We start from the raw sequence: 18,492 nt of genomic DNA on the forward strand, positions 1-18,492 counted from the left end.
TTTTAAATCCTTTTTTGGTCTTTGTTGTTTGTTTCTTGTATTGGTGTTTGTTTTTGTTTCTGGATTTTGGATTTTGGGTTTTGGTATTTTTGGTTTGTTTAATTTTTTTTTTTTCGATTTTGTCTTTTTTGATTTTGGTTTTGGTTTTGGTTCTGGTTTTTTTTGTTGCTGTTGTTGTTGACCTTTGCAAAGCTTTGATGGATGCTTTGTATGGCTTATTGGCGGATTGTTGGCTTGTGGTTTGTGGTATCAACTTCAACGTCAAGTCGTCGTTTAGTGAGCCTCAGCCAGGTCGTATTTTCACATCTTCTTATCAACTCGTTTCCCTTCAACGCCCTTTGTCCTTATCCTCCTTTCCACCGCACCCCCATCTTTCTCACCACTATGTAGTCGTATTCGTCGTCGTATCGTATGCGGTTGGACTCGTCGATGGGCTTTTTTCACTCTTCCATTCCAAGCACCAAACACCCTCCCCCCCGAACCACTTGTTCATCATGAAGCCCCTAAAGCACCTTCAACACCACTTTGCCCCTGACACGTCGGCTTTCCACTTTGTCTGTAGCCTCCTGAAATTGCTCCAAGAGGTAGACGCTGTCCATCAAGAAAGAACATTTGCCTTGCTCCACCAACTCTGTAACCTTCTGCAATTGATCACCCCTGGGCTCCATGATGAAAAAGTGGCTCTTCACGTCCTTCACCTCAAGCCCTGCTGGCTTCTCCTGTTCCGGATATCCAACCATGCTGATCAGCACACCACCATCCTTGACACAGCCCCAAGCATCGGCCAAGCTCTTTCCTCCAAAGCAGTCGATCACCAAATCAGCCTTTCGTCCTTGCTTCTCTGCTGCCCACGCGGTCAATGAGGTTGTCTTGTAGTTGACGGCGTCCGTGGCTCCCATCGACTTGACAAAGTCCTCATTTCCATCACCACACGTACCAATAACAGCCTCGAACCCAGCGATCCTTGCAAACTGCAAAATCCACATCCCGACTGCCCCCGACGCCGCGGTGACAGCAACTCTCTTCCCTTTCACTCTCTCGTCCTCTGGCCCCTCCCACAAGCCGGATTGATCGAAAAGTGCCTGCCAGGCGGTAAGGGCGGACAGAGGCACGGTGGCGGCTTCTTCCCAGGTCAAATTCTTTGGTTTGCGTGCCAATTCGGAGGTAAGTGCGATTGTGTGGTCCCTCGCACCTCCCGGACGCGAATAAGGAATGCGGCAGTAAACATCATCACCTGGCTTGAATGGCGAGGAAGGAGGGGCCAACACAACTGTGCCTGCCACGTCTGGTCCGGGCACGGTTTCCTCCTTGGTAAAAGTAACGTAGGTGTGCCAGTAAAGCTCGCCTGCACACAGCGCGGTGGCGTGCACGCGGATGAGATGCTCGCCCTCGTCGAAGTTGGGGACGGGCGTGGGACGCGTCTGCAGCGTCAGCGTCGATGCCGGCACGTCCTGGTTGACTGAGCGTCCAGTCTTGGGAACAGGGGTAACTGAAGCCATATCTTGGGTATATTGGTGTTTTTTTTTCTGGCTTTTCTTCGTAGGGTATCAGTGCTGGTTGTCGGTTTTGTCGTAGAAGTGTAAGGGCAAACCTGTGAGGAGATGAGTTAACAGATGAAACTGAACAGTCAAAGATAGGAGGGGAGGAGAGGGGAGGAGAGTAGGCCTTTTATAGTCAATGTCTGCTCTTCTAGCAGCCCCTGTCGTCTCGCTAAGCGGATGGGGGAATACGAGCTCCAAGCTCCGCGCGTGCGTGGTGATGTTGGCTGTGAGAGGATGAGGAGGAGGACAAGGGCGTGGCTGGCGAGGAATCTAGATATCTGATGTCCGTGCTTGCTTTTTTTGAGTTTAAAGTTAAAAAAAAGAAGGTTCGACTCTCGGACCAACAGGATATTACATAATCATAATCCCGAGTCCGGCGAGTCGGAGTTTAATAGAGCGCGGCTAACTACCTAGCTTTTGGCTGTAGATCGGGATGTCGGGGTTGAGGGAGGATGTGTAGAATAGGATATTGATTTGATAAAAGGCTATCTATCGCCAGGTGTCTCTCTTAATCGCCCCCGAGACGCCGCAGGTCTGAGGTACAGTGTACTTCCGATTCGGATCCTGCTCCCACACCACCTCTCCTCCTCTCTTGCGGATGAACTTGTACTCGAAAGCCACGGCAGTCGGAAGCTCAATGTCAACATACCATTGGTGACAGTTGTCTGCATATATGTCGGCATTGAGCGGAACAGCCTTCTTGACGTCCCACGAGCCTAGCTCTGGGATAGATCCAACCAGGAAGACGTCTTCGCCCACCTGTGTCGTAGCGAGCAATCTGAAGCGGACATTGTTCTTTGTTGGCAAGGCCGTAGGGCAGGGCGACGGCTGAGCGGTGGGGGTGAGGTTTGGTGGCCAGTAGGTTATAGTAGCCGTTTGATATGGCCCGGTTGCCGATGATGGCACACAAGTAGATGGGATATCTCGGGCATTCTTCTCTCCCCACGAAGCCGGAACGACGGAATTGCGTCGGGCCATTACGGTTAGATACGATGCATATGACCAAGTGAGATCCGCCACAGATAGTGGTGTTCCATTATCTCTGGAAAACTGCTCTGAAAGCATTCCTGTGCACGGGGTGTATTTTTTCTAGGATAGGGTCAGCCAATGCCGGGGGAATATCCAGCTCTGGAGTAGCAACTTACTGCAACTTCAATATACCCCTCTGCATAAGCCTTTACTGCGGCTATTATATTGCCGAACTCCGGGCTGGAAGACTCGTGTGTCCCTGTCTGCACTTCGGGGTATATATCCTTGAAGAACGGCATGGAAACATCTGTCACCGTGATTTTTCCTATCTTGTTCCACTGATACATGGCATCGTATAGCTGTTCTGCAGCAGCATAAGTAGCTAGATACCATGGGTTTCCATTAAAGTATACGTCTTCGGGATACCTGCCGACGGCCACGGCCTGGCCCTGCTTGATACCACCGTTAATCTTATAGATGGACCGGAAGGAATCTGTGACCGCCTTGTGGTTTGCTAATGCTCGCGCAGAGCAAGGTTGGAAGGTAGTGTCGTCACATTCTCCTTCGGGGTCAAATGTGTGGATAGAGCCCAGAATAGAGGCTACATCAAGCCCGGAGCGACCTTGACCATAGTTCGACCGGACGGCGGATCCAGTCCAGTACGACTGCAAGTAGCAGAGTGCTTGGGGTGCCTGAGATTCGCAATGAGGGCAGGTTTCATCCAATGCACGCGCCATGTTTATACCTTCCACCAAAGCCCGGTGTTGGACGATAGTGGTGAAAAAGGATGGACTATTTACTTCCTCCCATAGATCTGTTGATTGATATCAGCATACATACATACCTATACATAAACATATATATAGAGGAATTGAGAAGAACGTACCAAAGGCAGTAGTGTTCCAGTGTTCGCTAACATATGAAAGGTCATTTTTGACAACCGGCCAAACAATCGATTTAGCTACATCATAGTAGTCATTTTCCTATGATGGAACGGTGAGAAATGGGCTCTCAGTAATAGAAGAGAGCTCGGTATCCTTACAAGAAGCCATCTTGCGTATGCAATCAAGGCAGTAGCTCTTAGCGCAGGCCCATCAGCCTGAGGTCGGCCCCAGTCCTCATTATACGGGGTTTCGTCCACATGATATTTCGGTTCTCCGAGCCCTCCGCTTGACAAACCACCAGAGCGGGTGTTGAGCAATTGGATGCGAGCTTGAGATGAGATGTATTCGTGGATTGTCTCCTGTAGAGCGGTATTTCCAGCTGCAAAGGCGTCGGTAATGCACTTAAGCACTAGAGCCGAGTCTCTCGTCCAGGTAAAGAAGTCTATTCGCATATAGTTATCGAATGTCAGTTGCTAGTAACCAACTCATGAGAAGCCAAAGGGCAAGGGCATACAGTTTGAATCCTTTTTGCTAGGACTAGCTATAACCAACCCCGGCCTCGTATCCCAGGCATTCGAGCCGTTCAACCCGATGTTATCGAGCAGGCTCTGCAGTGTGCCATCGTCCACGGTGTCGAGAGCAGTATCCTCAGACGGCTTAAACCGAACCTGAAAGCCCACAGCAGCCGGTATAACCAGGGAAGACCATAGCAGACGGGTTACCCGCATCGCGAATGTGTTGTTGAAGATGGGATCGAGGTTGACGGCAGCTGTTTTGTCTCTCCCGCCTAACGAATGCGTTTGTGCTCCCTCACTACTGCTCAGGCGGGACAGAGCGAGAAACGAAGGTATTCGAGTTCGTGCGAGGTCAAGCAAGAGCTGGCTCGTTTTATAATGCAAGCCGTGCGAGGCGGCAAAGAAGCTCCTGGCAGGCCTGATCCCAACCCGGGATCAGCTTGTCCTGGGTATTATTGTATTATTATCGACAACGACAGCAATGTCCATCACGAGAGCGGGAGTAGAGCGCATGCCACCGGGCCAGTCGCCACTATGGCTGCATCAGAGACATCCAAGGAAGAGACGAAAACAAGGTTGAATCCATGGGCTCAGTTCATGCAGTGCAACATTCACGCATAAACTAATCTGGGGATTCTGTCGAGCATTCACATGCTGAAGCCAGGGTTAGGGATTGGGCCTGCAGTGCAAAGGGCGTGTTTATGCTGAGAATATCCGGTTGATACATGGGTTATAATATTAAGGGCATGCATAGTTAGTTATTTGGCTTTGATATGTATTTGATCGGTGTCCTAGTTTACTCGAGAGAAATTCGGTTAACGGCAGCCTAAAATATATGCTTGTTTTTATTTGGAGATGACCCGGTGGGCCAATGCTAAGTTTATCACTAATTAAAAGGGCTGGAGAAACTGGAGACTGTGTCTCTATGCATGTATTTCTAGCATCAAACTCATGGGCAACGTGACAACTATACGACTATCAATTAAGCACAACGGGTCATCATAGGACGGTGCCGAACCTGGAAGCCGATCAGTATTATATTCCCCCATGATACCATGCAAAAGAAGTGACTTACCCAAAAGTCTGTTTGATGCTGCGGACGTAATATCCGTCCCAGTTATGCTTAACGACATCTTCCTGTCCAACAGGGACACCATCCCACCTCACGTTCAAAACAGTGACTCCGTCAACATCGTTCTGAACAAATTTGATCTCTTGGGTGCTGTAGTGACCAGCAGGCCACTGAGCCAGTCGCCATTTCTGGACGATAAGGCTGGGTTCCTCAAGTTGAACATATTCACCGTCCACGTTTCCGTCAAATATGCTAAACTGTCCACCAACTTTAGCACCGTCGAACCGACGAGGAGCTCCACGAGTGAAGGCAGCAAGGCGATCAGGATTCGTAAAGGTGGTGTAAAGCTGCTCGGCGGTAGTACGGAACTCGTCGGAGGCGTTCACGGAGACCGTGTTGACGGCTGATTTTCCGGTAGTGGTAGTGGTGGTCGTGGTGGTCGTGGTGGCGGCGGCCTTCGTTGGCTGGGGGGTAGAAGATTTAAGAGTCGTGGGAGTAGCAAAGCCGCTGGACGGGTTGGAGCCAGGAGCATGCTGAATGTCCTTTCCGTGCTCATTGATCAGAGCAGGGCCAAGCTTGACAAGAGCAGCGCGCAGCTGGGGCACTATCTTCGCGCGAACCAGGTCCTTGACGGGCTGCTTCTTCGCGGTCTCGGAATATATGCTCGTATCAAACTGTTGGAGAAACGGTTGGCTTCCGTTACAAGAATTGGCTATTTTACAACTGGGGGAGGGAATTGCTCGTCCAAACAAAGGGATTCACATACTACGAACTCATCTTCCTCGGTGTCATGGGCGACCTCGGGGATTTTAATCGAACCAGTGACATCCTCATTTTCACTCGTGGTTCCTGAATCAAAGAAAAGATAAACGTTTAGCCAGAGCTCAACCTTGACGAACGGTCGAATTGAATGTATGCATTGCTATCTGAAAAAGCAAGACATGATGGGTAGGTAGGCAGGCATATCCACAAACCTTCATAGTCAAGCTGTAATTTGACATCGAAGAGGGTTATGACTTTTCCTTTCCGCTGGCTGACGTCCACGTCGCCATCCATGCTGACCAGTTTATTTATCTTAGCAGTCACTCCATTTTCCTCAGCGGAAATTCCAACCAAGTTTTCCTCTAGATAGGTTCTGGCCCAGCTAGAGACATCCTTATTCACCCAGTGCCAGTTATTCGGGTTGTGGAGGACCATTTTGAAAAGCTTATTGAAACTGTAAAGAGTGTTAGTCCGAGAGAAGTGTACGTCTCCAGATGCTAGTTCTCTTTTTAAGAGTTCTTCTATCTGTAAAAGGCCATGCAATTGTTAGCCAAACGGTCCAATGCTGACGATTTCGACGCAGTAATATAAAACGGGGTTGAAAGGTCTTCAGATGGGCTTTTTTTCTAGCCCGGTTAAGCATTCCGCAGCAAACAGAGTACAAATCTTTCTAGGACTGGTGCCAGCTCATGGGTATCATCATAAAACAAGCGATGAATTGGTGGTAGAGATATCACAGGAGGGGCTGGATAACTTACATTAAGTGAACAGCCAAAGAGCCGCAGTCACTGCGCGATGTCTTAGCGGTCAGCCAGCTCGAGAAATCAAGAGAGGGAGAGAGAATAGGAGCGAGATTATCACTACGTTGGAGGAGCTAGAAAGCCGTTCTCTTCTTCTCCTTTTTATTTTCTTCCAAGTGGATGTTGCTTTGTAGAAAGCTCTAGAAAGAACAGAAACTAAAGTTGAGATTTTCTTCAGGTTTTATTTTCTGGGTAAGAAAGTCAATCACGTGATAGAGCTTGACCTACATAGGCGGAGAGGTGGAGGCTTTTTGATAGCAAGGAGTTGATATTGATAGGGATGAACTGACGGGCGATGATGCATAATAATAATAATAATATAGACGACGAATGAGGAGATAGAAGATAGAATGTGACGAGATATTTGATACTATGTCTTCTTCAGGGAAATTCGGACGGAAGGGGGACTACCAAGCGACCCCTTTCAAACGGGTTATGCAGGAACACCAACTAGGGATCAACCGAGCAAACGGAAAAAGGAGTATAGTGATATTATCCATTCTATATCGTAAAAAGGGGCCTGCAATAGGGTCATAAACGCCATTTTCATACTCATTAGTGCCTCCTTTATACCAAGTAATTACTTGGAGACGGTAAAAAAGTCAAAATATACAAACGAACGTAGATGGGTATCAAGGAGTATATTAGAATAGGAACACATATGTGAAGGAAGAAACGAAATAAAAATAAAACACGGAAGCCCCATCTCCACACATACCATACTCCGGTACGGTGAGACAGGGGGAAAGAAGAAAAGAGGAGGCGAGAAGGGGTATAAAAGGTTGTGGAAAAGTATCAAGTCTGTTCCATCTGCTCCATTTCCTCCCATCCTCCTTCGCTGGCAAGGCGGTGACGGACACGTTCTTTGACATTTTCTAATTGTTGGCCCAGAGCTTCAGTCCATTGGCCTTCAACCATGCCGACTTTCTCCTTTAGGTCGAGGGTGAGGATCCTTTCTTCCTCAGAACGAGACTCTTGCATCTCACGGCGGACGTCTTCCTCTGGCTCGCCAGATATGATCCGTTGTACTTCCATGAACTTGCAGTTCGCATTCATCAAGCCGAATTTGATCTCATGAAGCAGGCAGAGGAGATTTGTCTGGGACTCAATGAACTGATATGTTGATTTACCGGCATGAGTGACCAGCGAGTATAAATACTGCAGCGGGAACTGGTAATAGCTTGGGTTCTCGTCATATTCCTTCTGCGGAATGCGGACGGAGAATCCCTCGAGGCTCTGTGGGATGTCTTGCAGGATCGTCACGATGGAGGGAGCAATGTCCCAGAACGCCGACAGTTGAGTCTCAACTCCCCGACTCACGTTTGCCTCGATTACGTCCATGAAGCTCTCAAACCGTTTAAGAGTTCCAGCGACGAAGGCGAGTTTTCGATCCTGAGCGTCACGAACGAAGAAGTTGTCGGTCTCGGTGAGCTTTTCCGTGTTTTTGGCCTGGCGGTAAGGGAGAGATACGACGGCCCTGAAGAGCTCGTTGCGCTGGCTGAGGATATCGTACTCTTCGCGGAACAGGTTCTCACGGCCATCAAATAACCATTTAAGCTGTGTCAGTTTCTCTACTAGTTCAGGCTCTTCATCACCCTCTTCCTGGGTCTGATCTGGTGTTTGACGCTGTGCTGAGTCGAAGAGCTTGCCTCGCAGTTCATCAATGCAGGCTGTTGCGATTTTGATCCTATCTTTCAGGATACTCTGCATCGGCTCCAAAACTTCGACTTGATACATGTCGAACTCCACTTGAACGATCTCACGCTCTTTTTCATTTGCTTGCGCCCGTCGACCGGCCTCTGCATCAGCTGCATCCGCATAAGATATGCTGCCACTTTCGATTCCCTGGTTCATCCGCGCTCTGAACCCACGGAGTTCTTCCTGGGCTTCCTTCTGGTGCTTCTCACGGAGAGACTTGATCTTCTTTTCAAAACTCGCTTTGGTTGCATGCACCTCAGACAAGTCGCTAATAGTTCGAACAGTCGTTCGATAAAACGCCATGTCTGGGTGATTGTTATTCACACCTGGATAATGCCTTGGGTATGGGGGAGGCAAGGTAACCAATCTTGAAATATCCAACTTGCGAGCTTCACAGTTGATGGCTGATAATGTCCGCGACGGTCCTGGGGGCTGGGGAGCATCAAGGTCATTCCAACCTACTTTTTCTGGAGGATACTCATTCGGCCCATAATTAGCATAAGGGTTTTGGTCCCCAGAGTATTGCTGATCATAAGCAGCTTGTGTAGGTGTTAAATGATCCATTTGCATCGCCTCGCGCATCTCTCGCGGCAGACCCATGTATTTCGTCTCCCGTTTAGTGCGCGAGACTTTACCGCCAACATCTCCGTTATCACTGCCAGTCTGCGATTCCCACCAACGACTAGGTGCACGACCCCGAGAACTTTCTTCGTTGCTCATACTCATGCTTGCAATGGGTGATAAGGCAGGTTTATAGCCATTCCCCAAACCAGATTCAATCACAGAAGTGCGCCTTTTGGGGGTGGCCCTGTCAGGAGTCTGTGGAGGTTCGGACGGACCAATAGAGCTATCCCTAGGCCTAGCTTCAACCTTTAACGGGTTACTTGAGAGTTCAAATAACTTGTCAACAACGGTCTTAGGATCAAAATTCACGTCACTCCATTGCGAGCCATACTGTTGGCGACGGATGCCTGACTCGGCAATTATAAAATTGCAAAAGGCCTGCAATGCATCCGTAGCATTGGTCGCTTCTGATTCTTTCCTTAGATGTTCGTGATACCGACATTCCGCATCTTGAATAAATTTACCATCTATAGGTGCGTATGGGGCAGGTTTGGGTGAGGCACGCCGGGAGGGAGCCTTGACCGGGACCAGGGGCTGTGCTTCTAGAGGGGACACGTCAACTGGAAGATGTAAAAGGTGCGAAAGTGGCCTGTCTGAACCGGCGCTACGCGGCTCTAGTCCAAGCAAAGCCGCATCCTGCTGTTGTGCTGGGGGTGGTGTTGGCAGAGCCTTGGGAGGTAAATGCAGCGATTCGGATGCCATGGTTGGCGATTTCTGCTCTCTCCCTGGAGAAAATGGAGGGGTCTGGCCTCTGTTTGTTAACGGCTCGTGCGGAAATGTCTGTAACCTGGGAGTAGCAGAATATGGAGAGGTGATGGTATTTATTTTATTACTGAAGGGTGAAGTAGCCGATCTGGCGCTGTGCAGGGGCTCCTCTCCTGGATTGCTACGAGCACTGCGTGGCGTGGCTCTGGTAAGAGTACGTCGACGTACAAGTCCACCAGATACAGGCGAGCTAAGAACAAGGTCAGTCGGCCATGACATGTCATTGTTCTCATCTTTGGGCTCCTGTCCATGAGCGTTGTTTTCAGTTCTGTTATTCCTGCTTTGAATACGGCGCTCACGGATCCCCTTTTGGCTTTGAGTCCTGATGGAAGATGGTGTAGGCTGGCTTGAAGCGTCATGATGGTTGTTTGCTACAGCATTAGACAGACTTGGTGATGCGGGAACCGACCGATTTTGGTCGTGGGGAGATGCTGATGCCCGTCGGGGAGTTATTGGGGCGTTAACCTGGTCAGCTACCCATCCAAGCGGAGTTGCTGGGATAGTAGGAAGACTAGGTTCTATTGACGATGAACCCGAGCCAGACCGTAGCCTTTCTTCTCTGTTCTGGGGTAAGTTGTTTCTCTCCACCGCCGACTGTGACGAAAAAGAAGTCCTTCTGGGAGCACTCGCTGGAGGGGGCCCTGGAGGCGGCGGTGGAAGTGGCATTCCAGGCTCCCATCTACCATTCCTAGAAGACAACTGGCTATCCACCTGAGTGCTGGCCCTATTTGAGGTTCTGCCGTGAGGTAAGTCACCGGTCGACACAGCTCTCCTTGACGCTGGGGGTACAGATTGTAAAACGGTCTGGGATGATCCGGAAGAAGTTGGTTCGGTACGACCAAGACCAGAACCAGCTCCGTAATGACCTTGAAGGCGAGAAGAACCATCATTCACTGAAGTTTGCGGGTGAGTTGAATGAGAAGGTATGAAAGATGTCCTATGATCGGGGCGTTGCGGCTGTTCAAGCTCATGACTACCTACTGATGGTGATGGACCCGGGCGCGGGACAGAATAATGATACCCTGGAGACTCTCTCTGGCGAGACTGCGAAGGAGCTGGAATTTGCTGAATCGGTGCAGAAATAGGACTAGGACTGCTAGCAACCGGGTAGCCGACCTGTGGAGATTGAGCGCGCTGCCCTCGAAACGTTGCTCGAGGGGGTGAGTATGGAGGTGGCGGAGGCGAAGCTGTGCATATGCCCATTTGGTTAATGCTTGATACTTTCAATACACCTATATATAAGGCTAAATATACCTGTCACTGAGGCCGAAGAGGGCGCTGCCTGATGTACCATTCCCGTTGCCGCAACGGGCGACGTACCACCAGAGATGGGCCCCCATTCCTGTGGATTATACCGCGAATTGAAAGACCTTGGTCGTGCACCCGCAGACATAGGCGATGTGGTAGCCGTCACACCGCTCAACATGCCGGACGATAGGTAGGGAGAAGTCATTGATACTGGGGTGAACGAGAGGCCACCGGCAGAAGGGAGGCCAGGCGGACCTGGAAATTGAAGCCCACTCAACGACGTAGTGAGAGCAGGAGGCTGAACAACATTCTCTCGTCGGCGCGGGGGATGGATAGGCACAACAAGAGGTGCTGAGTGTGGTGCGGCCGGTAGGTGGTAATGGTGAGAAGACGATGCTTCCAAACTATCCGGCCTGTTATCCAGCGGACTAGTTACAAGCGCGAAGGTGAAGAGACCAGGTCAGCTGACGATGCTCTTAGCTAACGAGGAGCAAATAGCCCGGCGTCTAGAATACGCGGGATAATGAAAATGCACAACCCCCCAGTCCGCAATGCCACAATCGAACAGAGGAGGGGTGGAGAGAAAAGGAGAGTAGATGGGGGAAAAAGACATTGTATGTACTATTAAACGGAGGATTTGCCACACCTGTTCATCTTATACCAAAAGCTCGATACCAGACCAGGTCAGAGATGCGGTTGCAGCACCGCAGTGGGCCAACAAGCACCGGGGTATGTCGTGCGTTGCCCTCGCTGTACAGCAGCCGTTTCTGGTTTCAACAGCCTAAAAGAGACAAATCACACCAACAAAGGCGACGTGGATGCCACCAGCGCGCGGGCCGTCTGCCGGGAACGAATGCATTGGCTAACTTGGAGGCCGTCCGGGTCTGAGACTGCCAGGGAAGCGGGAGCTACTTTTTTCTTGCGCTTTTGGGGGCCAGGACGAAGTTGGTGGTTGGAGAATGAATCGTTCAGGACGAGCGAATGAACTTGGCCAGACGGCTGCTGGCTGGGCTCTGCGAGTTATTTTTAAATACATGCCTGATAGTGTTGGTACAATCCCCCGGCCCCTGTCGAGCGGTGCGGTGCTTTGTACACAGCAGGCTGCAGCTAGTGATATTAATAGAAACCTAATTAACGCTAGGAACGTTAATTAATCACGTTCAAAGGGATGCAGAGCTGGGAAAAAGCAAGTAAAAGAGGGAGTAATTTACTCCATTTTTTCTCTTTGGTTCCCTCAAATATGAGAGAGTTTCCCCATAGTTTTTTCGAGCCAACAACCGTTCTGTTTTCTTGGTGGAAAGTGATTGACGCCCTGGATACCCGACGGGCGGGATCTCTCCAACACCCTTAATCACATCCTTCCCCTATGTGTACTCGGTTCTTTCATGTATACATGAAAGTACCATGTCATGTTCATTCTTGATACAGCATGTGTAATGCTGCTAGCAAACTTAGCATGTATTGGCGTGAGTGTGCTTGCATGAGAACCTTGCCTCTTCTGCAAGGCGGGCGGTTAACCCTCTTATCCATTCGCTAGAGCAGTGGAAAAAAGCCAACGTGATGTTCTCACTGGCTGCAGCCTTTCTTCTTGGCTGGGATGAACCTGGACACCCAAGAGACTTAACTCCAATAAGATGGGCAGCTAAGAGTTTGGCGTATTACTGATACATAGACCTGTTATGTCTATCTGTGAAGGCCAGAGTAGGACACCGTGGGACGTGGTGAAGTAGACCATTGAAACTCGTGAGTCATCTTACTGCTTGCTCTGTTTGAGGTCAGCTTATCGTGATATGTTCAGAGACAGAGGGGGATATCAAACCTGGAGGTTGTTGAAGCGTTGGAGGTTTGAAGTTGAAGATGAAGAGAAAATGTTTTGTATCAACGAAGGTTTGACTTCCCGTTTCGATCGTCATGTGACAGTCCATGGTGCATCACACTTCAAAAGAAAACACATTACGGTGAGATTCAATCAAGGAGAAAAGAATAGAATCTGGAATTGGAAGAATAATTGGTTCATATTCATATATTGCTATGGCTGGCACGCTGCGGTGCAGTATATCTAATATATAACATACCTAATCGGCGCAGTCTTACATGAAACTAGCGATTCGTATGTCGGGCTATCATTCATATTCCAACGATCATATTGAGATGGAGGGTGAATGTGTAAGCCCAAGAACGAATGTTGGCCCCCAGGGAGGATGGTGTTGCACCATACAACTACTGAGTGTAGGACATGAGGGACAATATGACAACCCTACGCTGCATTAAAATTAGCCCAAATTCCTTGGATATAAAAGCAATGCGTAACGAAGGATAAGAATAATGTGTAGTATCAGATCAATGCCCTGTCACAGGCTGTGGTCATCAATGTATAGACTATGTTGACCGTCGTGATAAAAGAGTAAATCATCATGGAGGTAGGGTTGAGAACCGAGACGAAATAAAAAAAAGAAATAGGCGGGTAAAACATACCATTATGCAATTTATCAGCCTGAAACTGTCAGGTACTGAGACAACTACATGTCTGTGACACACGTTAGCCGCCATCACTATGTATTTTCGACTCGTGTTGCTTCGAAAACAAATAGTCAGGAAGGTTGACGTTCTCGTCTTCGCTAGCGAGGCTAGCTTGGACATATGCTTGTCTTTGTGTCGTAATTGTCTCATCATGTGAAGGAGGTGCTTGATTTGGTGGAGAGGCGTCGACGTACAATATATAAATAGTGGCAACCTGCTTTCAGCTCAAGTTAGTGTTATGAACTAGGATATGCATTGTGCGTGTGATAATCGATGCTGAAGAGCACAAGTTCAGTTTGGCATGAATGGTTATTTAAATGTTTGTGTCTGCATCGAGAATTCGAATAAGACTCGTCATCAAGATGTCATCACATTGTGGGAATTAAATGTCCGGGGAGAATAGAGTAGATGGTATACTACCCATTTTTTTTAGTAAGGGCTACATCACTTGGCTACATAGTAGCGTGCTCCTGTTATTAATTCCGTCAGCCAGGAGAAAACCAAGCGATGGAAGATAACGTTGGTTATATTTAAGCCACAGATCAGTGGGCGAGGTTTTCTAGGCCTGCCACAATGGGGCATGTCTGTCATGACCGGCTTTGCCGTCAGAGCCCAGTGCCATTCATCCTTCTGTGTCCGTCCATGAAGACAACGCGTAAAGAAGACAGTGATGTCTTACATGAGTGCTTAACCTGAAGAGGTGTGCGATTGTAAGAAAACCTATCAGTTCTTTTCGCAGCAGTTAGCTTAGTGTTCAATCATGGAGTTTCAAGAGTCAAAGAGACAAAAATCCGAATCAGAAACAGCCATTTATAGTAACGTCAACAACCCGAAGGTCTCAGTCGGTATTTCCAGCGTATATTATAATAAAAATAATCATCATGTAAGGCAGTGAAGGAGATATGAGGTCGCAGGCTTACCAATTCATTTCTTAGTTTGCTACATGGTAGCATGTTATAGTGACTGTATCTGAAGACAGAAGCATTAGTATTTCCGAAGAAAAGACTCAAACGCAAGGTCTTCGGTTCGACAGTAAGCAAGTAGTCAAATACAATTCAGACTGACGTGTGCAATTATGGAGTTTCATCTCTTCTGAAGAAGATCAAAGACTCTAGTTTAAGCGGTTGTACAAATCATCACCCAGGACAGGACACAGCACAAAAGAAATCAAACCGAAGCCAATTGTCCAAGAAGAACTTACCAGGAGAAACAGCCATGATACGGATCCAGAGCTATAATAGTTAGTGAACGAGGCATCTTGTTTAGCAGTCCATAATCAGCCTTGCTGTTGATGTTGATGTTGATATTTCTTCATTCGCACAGTGAAAACGAAAGGAAGAAAATTCTTAGCAAATAAAAAGTTGAAGCTTTTTCTAGTTAGCAGCGCCAAGGCCCTTTACCGTAAGAAGATAAATACTCCGACACCACCACAAAATTACTCCGGTCGGATAAACATCCGCTTAGTAATACTCGTGATCGACGCTGCAGTGACTTTTCTTCGTTTCTTTTCGCTCGCAGTTCTTCAGGTACGGACGCTCATCCTATCATTATTGCTGGCGTCGATGCAGTGGTTACTTTATTTTATTTTGGTTTGTAAGTTTCTATCATGCAATTAGACCGCAAATTCACCTTGGCGGCTGGCCCCCTGAGCCAGCAATTAGGTTCCGGCCATGCGAATTCAAAGGGGAGCAGGGTCACGTTGACACGCAGAAAACCCGCGCGAAAATAAGCCGGGAGGAGGGGCAGCCAGGCAGTTCGAGGGGCAGCGCGGAGGTCGCAGTGACTTCCTTCGCCCGCAAAATTTGTATGGGCGGAGAAGTACCGGCGACCTCGCCCGCGGCGGCTGTTCACGGGCAACTCCCGCGGGTCCAGTGACCGCTGGCTAGTTCGTGACGTTGTTGGTAGAAGAAGACGGGGAGTTGGAGACAGGACGCAGATATAATTCTTCTTTTTCTTTCTTCTCCTCCTCCGTCTTCTTCTCTTCCCCCTGTTGAACCAAGCCAAATTGCATTCTGTTGTCTTGTCTTGCTGAATTGTTCTTCCTCTATCTCCTCCTCGTCTTCTTCCTATACACAGATATCCGGCATGGCTGACGCTACCAACGGCAACGGCGCTGGTGCCGTTGGCAACGAGAACATCAACACTGATATCATCACCCTCACCCGGTTCCTGACTGAAGAGCAGTCCAAACACCCAGAGGCCACCGGTGACTTCACGTATGAACTTCTGTCTGCCCCAATTGCAGCGTGATGCCGTTGTATAGATTGTTGTGTACTAACCGCTTTGGTAGTCTTCTTTGCCATGCTCTCCAATTCTCCTTCAAGTCCATCGCATACTACATCCGTCGTGCCACCCTGATCAACCTCACTGGCCTGGCTGGCTCCTCCAACACCACCGGAGATGACCAGAAGAAGCTTGACGTGATTGGCAATGATGTCTTCGTTGCCGCCATGCGGGGATCAGGCAAGTGCCGTCTCCTTGTCTCCGAGGAGGAAGACCAGGCTATCATTTTCGATGAGAGCCCCAATGCCCGATATGCTGTCGTCTGCGACCCCATTGACGGCTCCTCAAACCTTGATGCCGGTGTCTCTGTCGGCACAATCTTCGGTATCTTCCAGCTCCCTGACGAGATCCTCGGAGCCGGCAAGACAGTCACGGCCAAGGACATCCTCCTGCCTGGAACCCAGCAGGTTGCCTCTGGTTTCACCATGTACGGCGCCTCTGCACAGCTTGTTATGACTGTGAAGACAGGAACAGTCAACAGCTTCACTCTCGACAACGCTCTTGGTGAATTCATCCTTACCCACCCCAACATGCGCATCCCACCCAGCCGCTCTATCTATTCCGTCAACGAAGGAAACTCAATGTACTGGCCTGAGTGGGTCAAGAAGTACTTTGAGGAACTCAAGTACCCCGAAACCGGCAAGAAGCCTTACAGCTCCCGATACATTGGTAGCATGGTTGCTGATGCTTACCGAACCCTGCTGTACGGTGGTATCTTTGCTTATCCGGCTGATTCTAAGAGTCCAAAGGGCAAGCTCCGTATCCTGTACGAGTGCGCTCCCATGGCTCTCATCTTTGAGAATGCTGGTGGTCTAGCTATCAACTCCAAGATGGAGAGATTGCTGGAAATAGTGCCAGAGCATATCCATGACAGAAGCGGAATCTTCCTCGGCAGCAAGAACGAGGTAGAGAAGGTCATGGGAATTAACAAGCGATTCGAAGCTGCTGGCTCTAGCTAGATGAGCATGTAAATAAATGAGCTGAAACCAAAAAAAATTACATTACAGCGAGGAGTTTTCAATCATTATCATCCGTTTATTACCAAGTTCGATAAGAAGAATAAAATGTTATTTGAATATATACATCTGATTATTGTAATTTATGTTCCTCTAATAGTAGTATCGTCCGGCGCAGTGCCATGCTATGCTGAAAATAATTCGTTGCCTCACCAAACAAGCCTTTTTTAACTCCGTGATATCCCCGGCAATCAAACCTCCAACGCCCTGTATATGCATAACTTGACCCAAAGGAAGAGATGAGAAATAGTTCGAAAATGACATTAAATAACCTGATCTGCCGAAGTAGCAGGTCGAACAGCATCTGAACAAGGAGAAACAACATTCACGCTCCCCCTAGCCACCGATTCTTGAATAACTGGCAGTTTCTTAGGCGGTAGCAAAGTGGTATGGATCGGCCTAACGGGTCTTGGGACCTGAGATGAGTAATGACGAGGAACAGATTCTGATCGCAGAGCCTGTGTCCTCTGAGGACGGGTGTGTAGGCGTGAAAGAAGATATTTATATTGTAGTTGGGCGCTAGCAGACTGGAATGGCTCTGGTGGAGTGTACGTTGGCTTGTTGGTAGGCTTTGCAGTAGCACTTGGCTTGGTGATCGTTGATTGAATCACGGGTGGTGAATTGCTGGTGCTGACATTGGTGTTGATTCGTAGTGCTGGGTGAAGAAGCTCCTTGTCTAAGGATAGTGCTGGTGACGTAGTTCTTGTAGTTGGAATTGGGGATGCTTCTGGGAAGTGTTAGTACCTACATACACCAACTCTCGAGTAGTGTTATTTGTATTAACGTACCAATGTCCCGTGGAGTAGATGCTTTCTTCTCCTTATACCGTACAATAAGAATGCGGTATAGAACTACCAGCAGACCCAGGAGAACTAGAAAGCTCAACACCTCAGCTACTATTATGAGTAGCACGGTCGTTTGTGAAGAGAGCATGATGATAAAAGAGTAATAATCGTGATAGTCAATAGTACAGAAGTACTAACGTTGTTTGAGAGTATTGAAGTAGGATGATACTTAGAGCTGATGTCAATTGCCTACCCTACCAACGAGGAAATGGTACCTCTTTTATCTATACACTCATCTGCAAGCCCATGGAGATGAGCCCCCTCGAGCTACTATCAATAACACATCGACCCATGGCAGCTCTTCAAGCTAGCCGGTATACGCCTCTATGCATCGCGTCCGCCAGGGTCCGGAGTAACCCCTCCTCTGCCGAACTAATGTACGGGTGTAAACAAAATGAGGGGAACTCAGTAAGATAAATTCACCTTGATGCATTATTCACACTGCATCAACCAGGGTATCTTGGGGCCGTAGCCAGTGACATCGTATCCTGCGTCTACAGCCTGCGTCGTGTTGTCCTATTTTTACCTTTCGGCCCATGCCGCTGCGGGTGGCAGTGCGACCAGGAAAGAGAAAAACCACCAGGGGTTGCCGCGAGCTGTTCTATTTTGGCCGTGACGGCCCCCTTGACCCCGGGTCGACTTTGCAGAAGCGACGCTGAGTAACGCGCTAAGGATGACCTGAATATACAGCTGTTACTGAAGATAAAAGACATCCGATAAAAGGATATCTCCAAAGAGTCCGCAGCAAGTATTTAGTTGATGTGTTATTATTTTGGTGTTGGAGAGTTTCTGCTTAGTCAGGCACAAATGGCAAACCAGCGCCAAGACCTCGGGACGACGTCGTCTATCAAGATGGCTTCGTCTTCATCGTCGAATTCTTGCGCTTCAGCGTCTCACAGACGACGTTATGCCCCTTGTGTCCTGGAGAAGAGTTTGTCCGACTGACGATA

At 48.7% G+C, this 18,492-nt stretch overlaps 7 protein-coding genes across 7 annotated transcripts; 1 reads left to right on the forward strand and 6 right to left on the reverse strand.

The window, feature by feature from the left end:
- Nucleotides 1–503: 503 nt before the first annotated feature.
- TRV_05044 (uncharacterized protein) lies at nt 504–1,499 on the reverse strand (the record flags this gene model as incomplete). Its single annotated transcript, XM_003020772.1, has 1 exon — nt 504–1,499. One exon carries the CDS (start codon nt 1,497–1,499, stop codon nt 504–506), a length of 996 nt encoding a protein of 331 aa, XP_003020818.1.
- Nucleotides 1,500–2,030: 531 nt separating this feature from the next.
- Nucleotides 2,031–4,122, reverse strand: TRV_05045 (zinc-binding oxidoreductase, putative; the record flags this gene model as incomplete). Its single annotated transcript, XM_003020773.1, has 5 exons — nt 2,031–2,630; nt 2,687–3,324; nt 3,397–3,493; nt 3,553–3,836; nt 3,909–4,122. 5 exons carry the CDS (start codon nt 4,120–4,122, stop codon nt 2,031–2,033), a joined length of 1,833 nt encoding a protein of 610 aa, XP_003020819.1.
- Nucleotides 4,123–4,980: 858 nt separating this feature from the next.
- Nucleotides 4,981–6,178, reverse strand: TRV_05046 (uncharacterized protein; the record flags this gene model as incomplete). The annotated part of the gene is made up of 3 exons (XM_003020774.1): nt 4,981–5,655; nt 5,748–5,830; nt 5,956–6,178. 3 exons carry the CDS (start codon nt 6,176–6,178, stop codon nt 4,981–4,983), a joined length of 981 nt encoding a protein of 326 aa, XP_003020820.1.
- A 1,160-nt stretch (nt 6,179–7,338) lies between these two features.
- On the reverse strand, nt 7,339–10,296 carry TRV_05047 (uncharacterized protein; the record flags this gene model as incomplete). The annotated part of the gene is made up of 1 exon (XM_003020775.1): nt 7,339–10,296. One exon carries the CDS (start codon nt 10,294–10,296, stop codon nt 7,339–7,341), a length of 2,958 nt encoding a protein of 985 aa, XP_003020821.1.
- Nucleotides 10,297–15,280: 4,984 nt separating this feature from the next.
- Nucleotides 15,281–15,409, reverse strand: TRV_05048 (uncharacterized protein; the record flags this gene model as incomplete). Its single annotated transcript, XM_003020776.1, has 1 exon — nt 15,281–15,409. The coding sequence occupies one exon, from the start codon at nt 15,407–15,409 to the stop codon at nt 15,281–15,283; it is 129 nt and encodes a 42-aa protein (XP_003020822.1).
- A 74-nt stretch (nt 15,410–15,483) lies between these two features.
- On the forward strand, nt 15,484–16,640 carry TRV_05049 (uncharacterized protein; the record flags this gene model as incomplete). Its single annotated transcript, XM_003020777.1, has 2 exons — nt 15,484–15,614; nt 15,689–16,640. The coding sequence occupies 2 exons, from the start codon at nt 15,484–15,486 to the stop codon at nt 16,638–16,640; spliced, it is 1,083 nt and encodes a 360-aa protein (XP_003020823.1).
- Nucleotides 16,641–16,960: 320 nt separating this feature from the next.
- On the reverse strand, nt 16,961–17,630 carry TRV_05050 (uncharacterized protein; the record flags this gene model as incomplete). The annotated part of the gene is made up of 2 exons (XM_003020778.1): nt 16,961–17,373; nt 17,486–17,630. 2 exons carry the CDS (start codon nt 17,628–17,630, stop codon nt 16,961–16,963), a joined length of 558 nt encoding a protein of 185 aa, XP_003020824.1.
- Between the last annotated feature and the right edge of the window lie 862 nt (nt 17,631–18,492).

The sequence above is a fragment of the Trichophyton verrucosum genome (assembly GCF_000151505.1).
Source record: "Trichophyton verrucosum HKI 0517 chromosome Unknown contig00383_1.f1.exp, whole genome shotgun sequence".
Taxonomy (NCBI): Eukaryota; Fungi; Ascomycota; class Eurotiomycetes; order Onygenales; family Arthrodermataceae; genus Trichophyton; species Trichophyton verrucosum.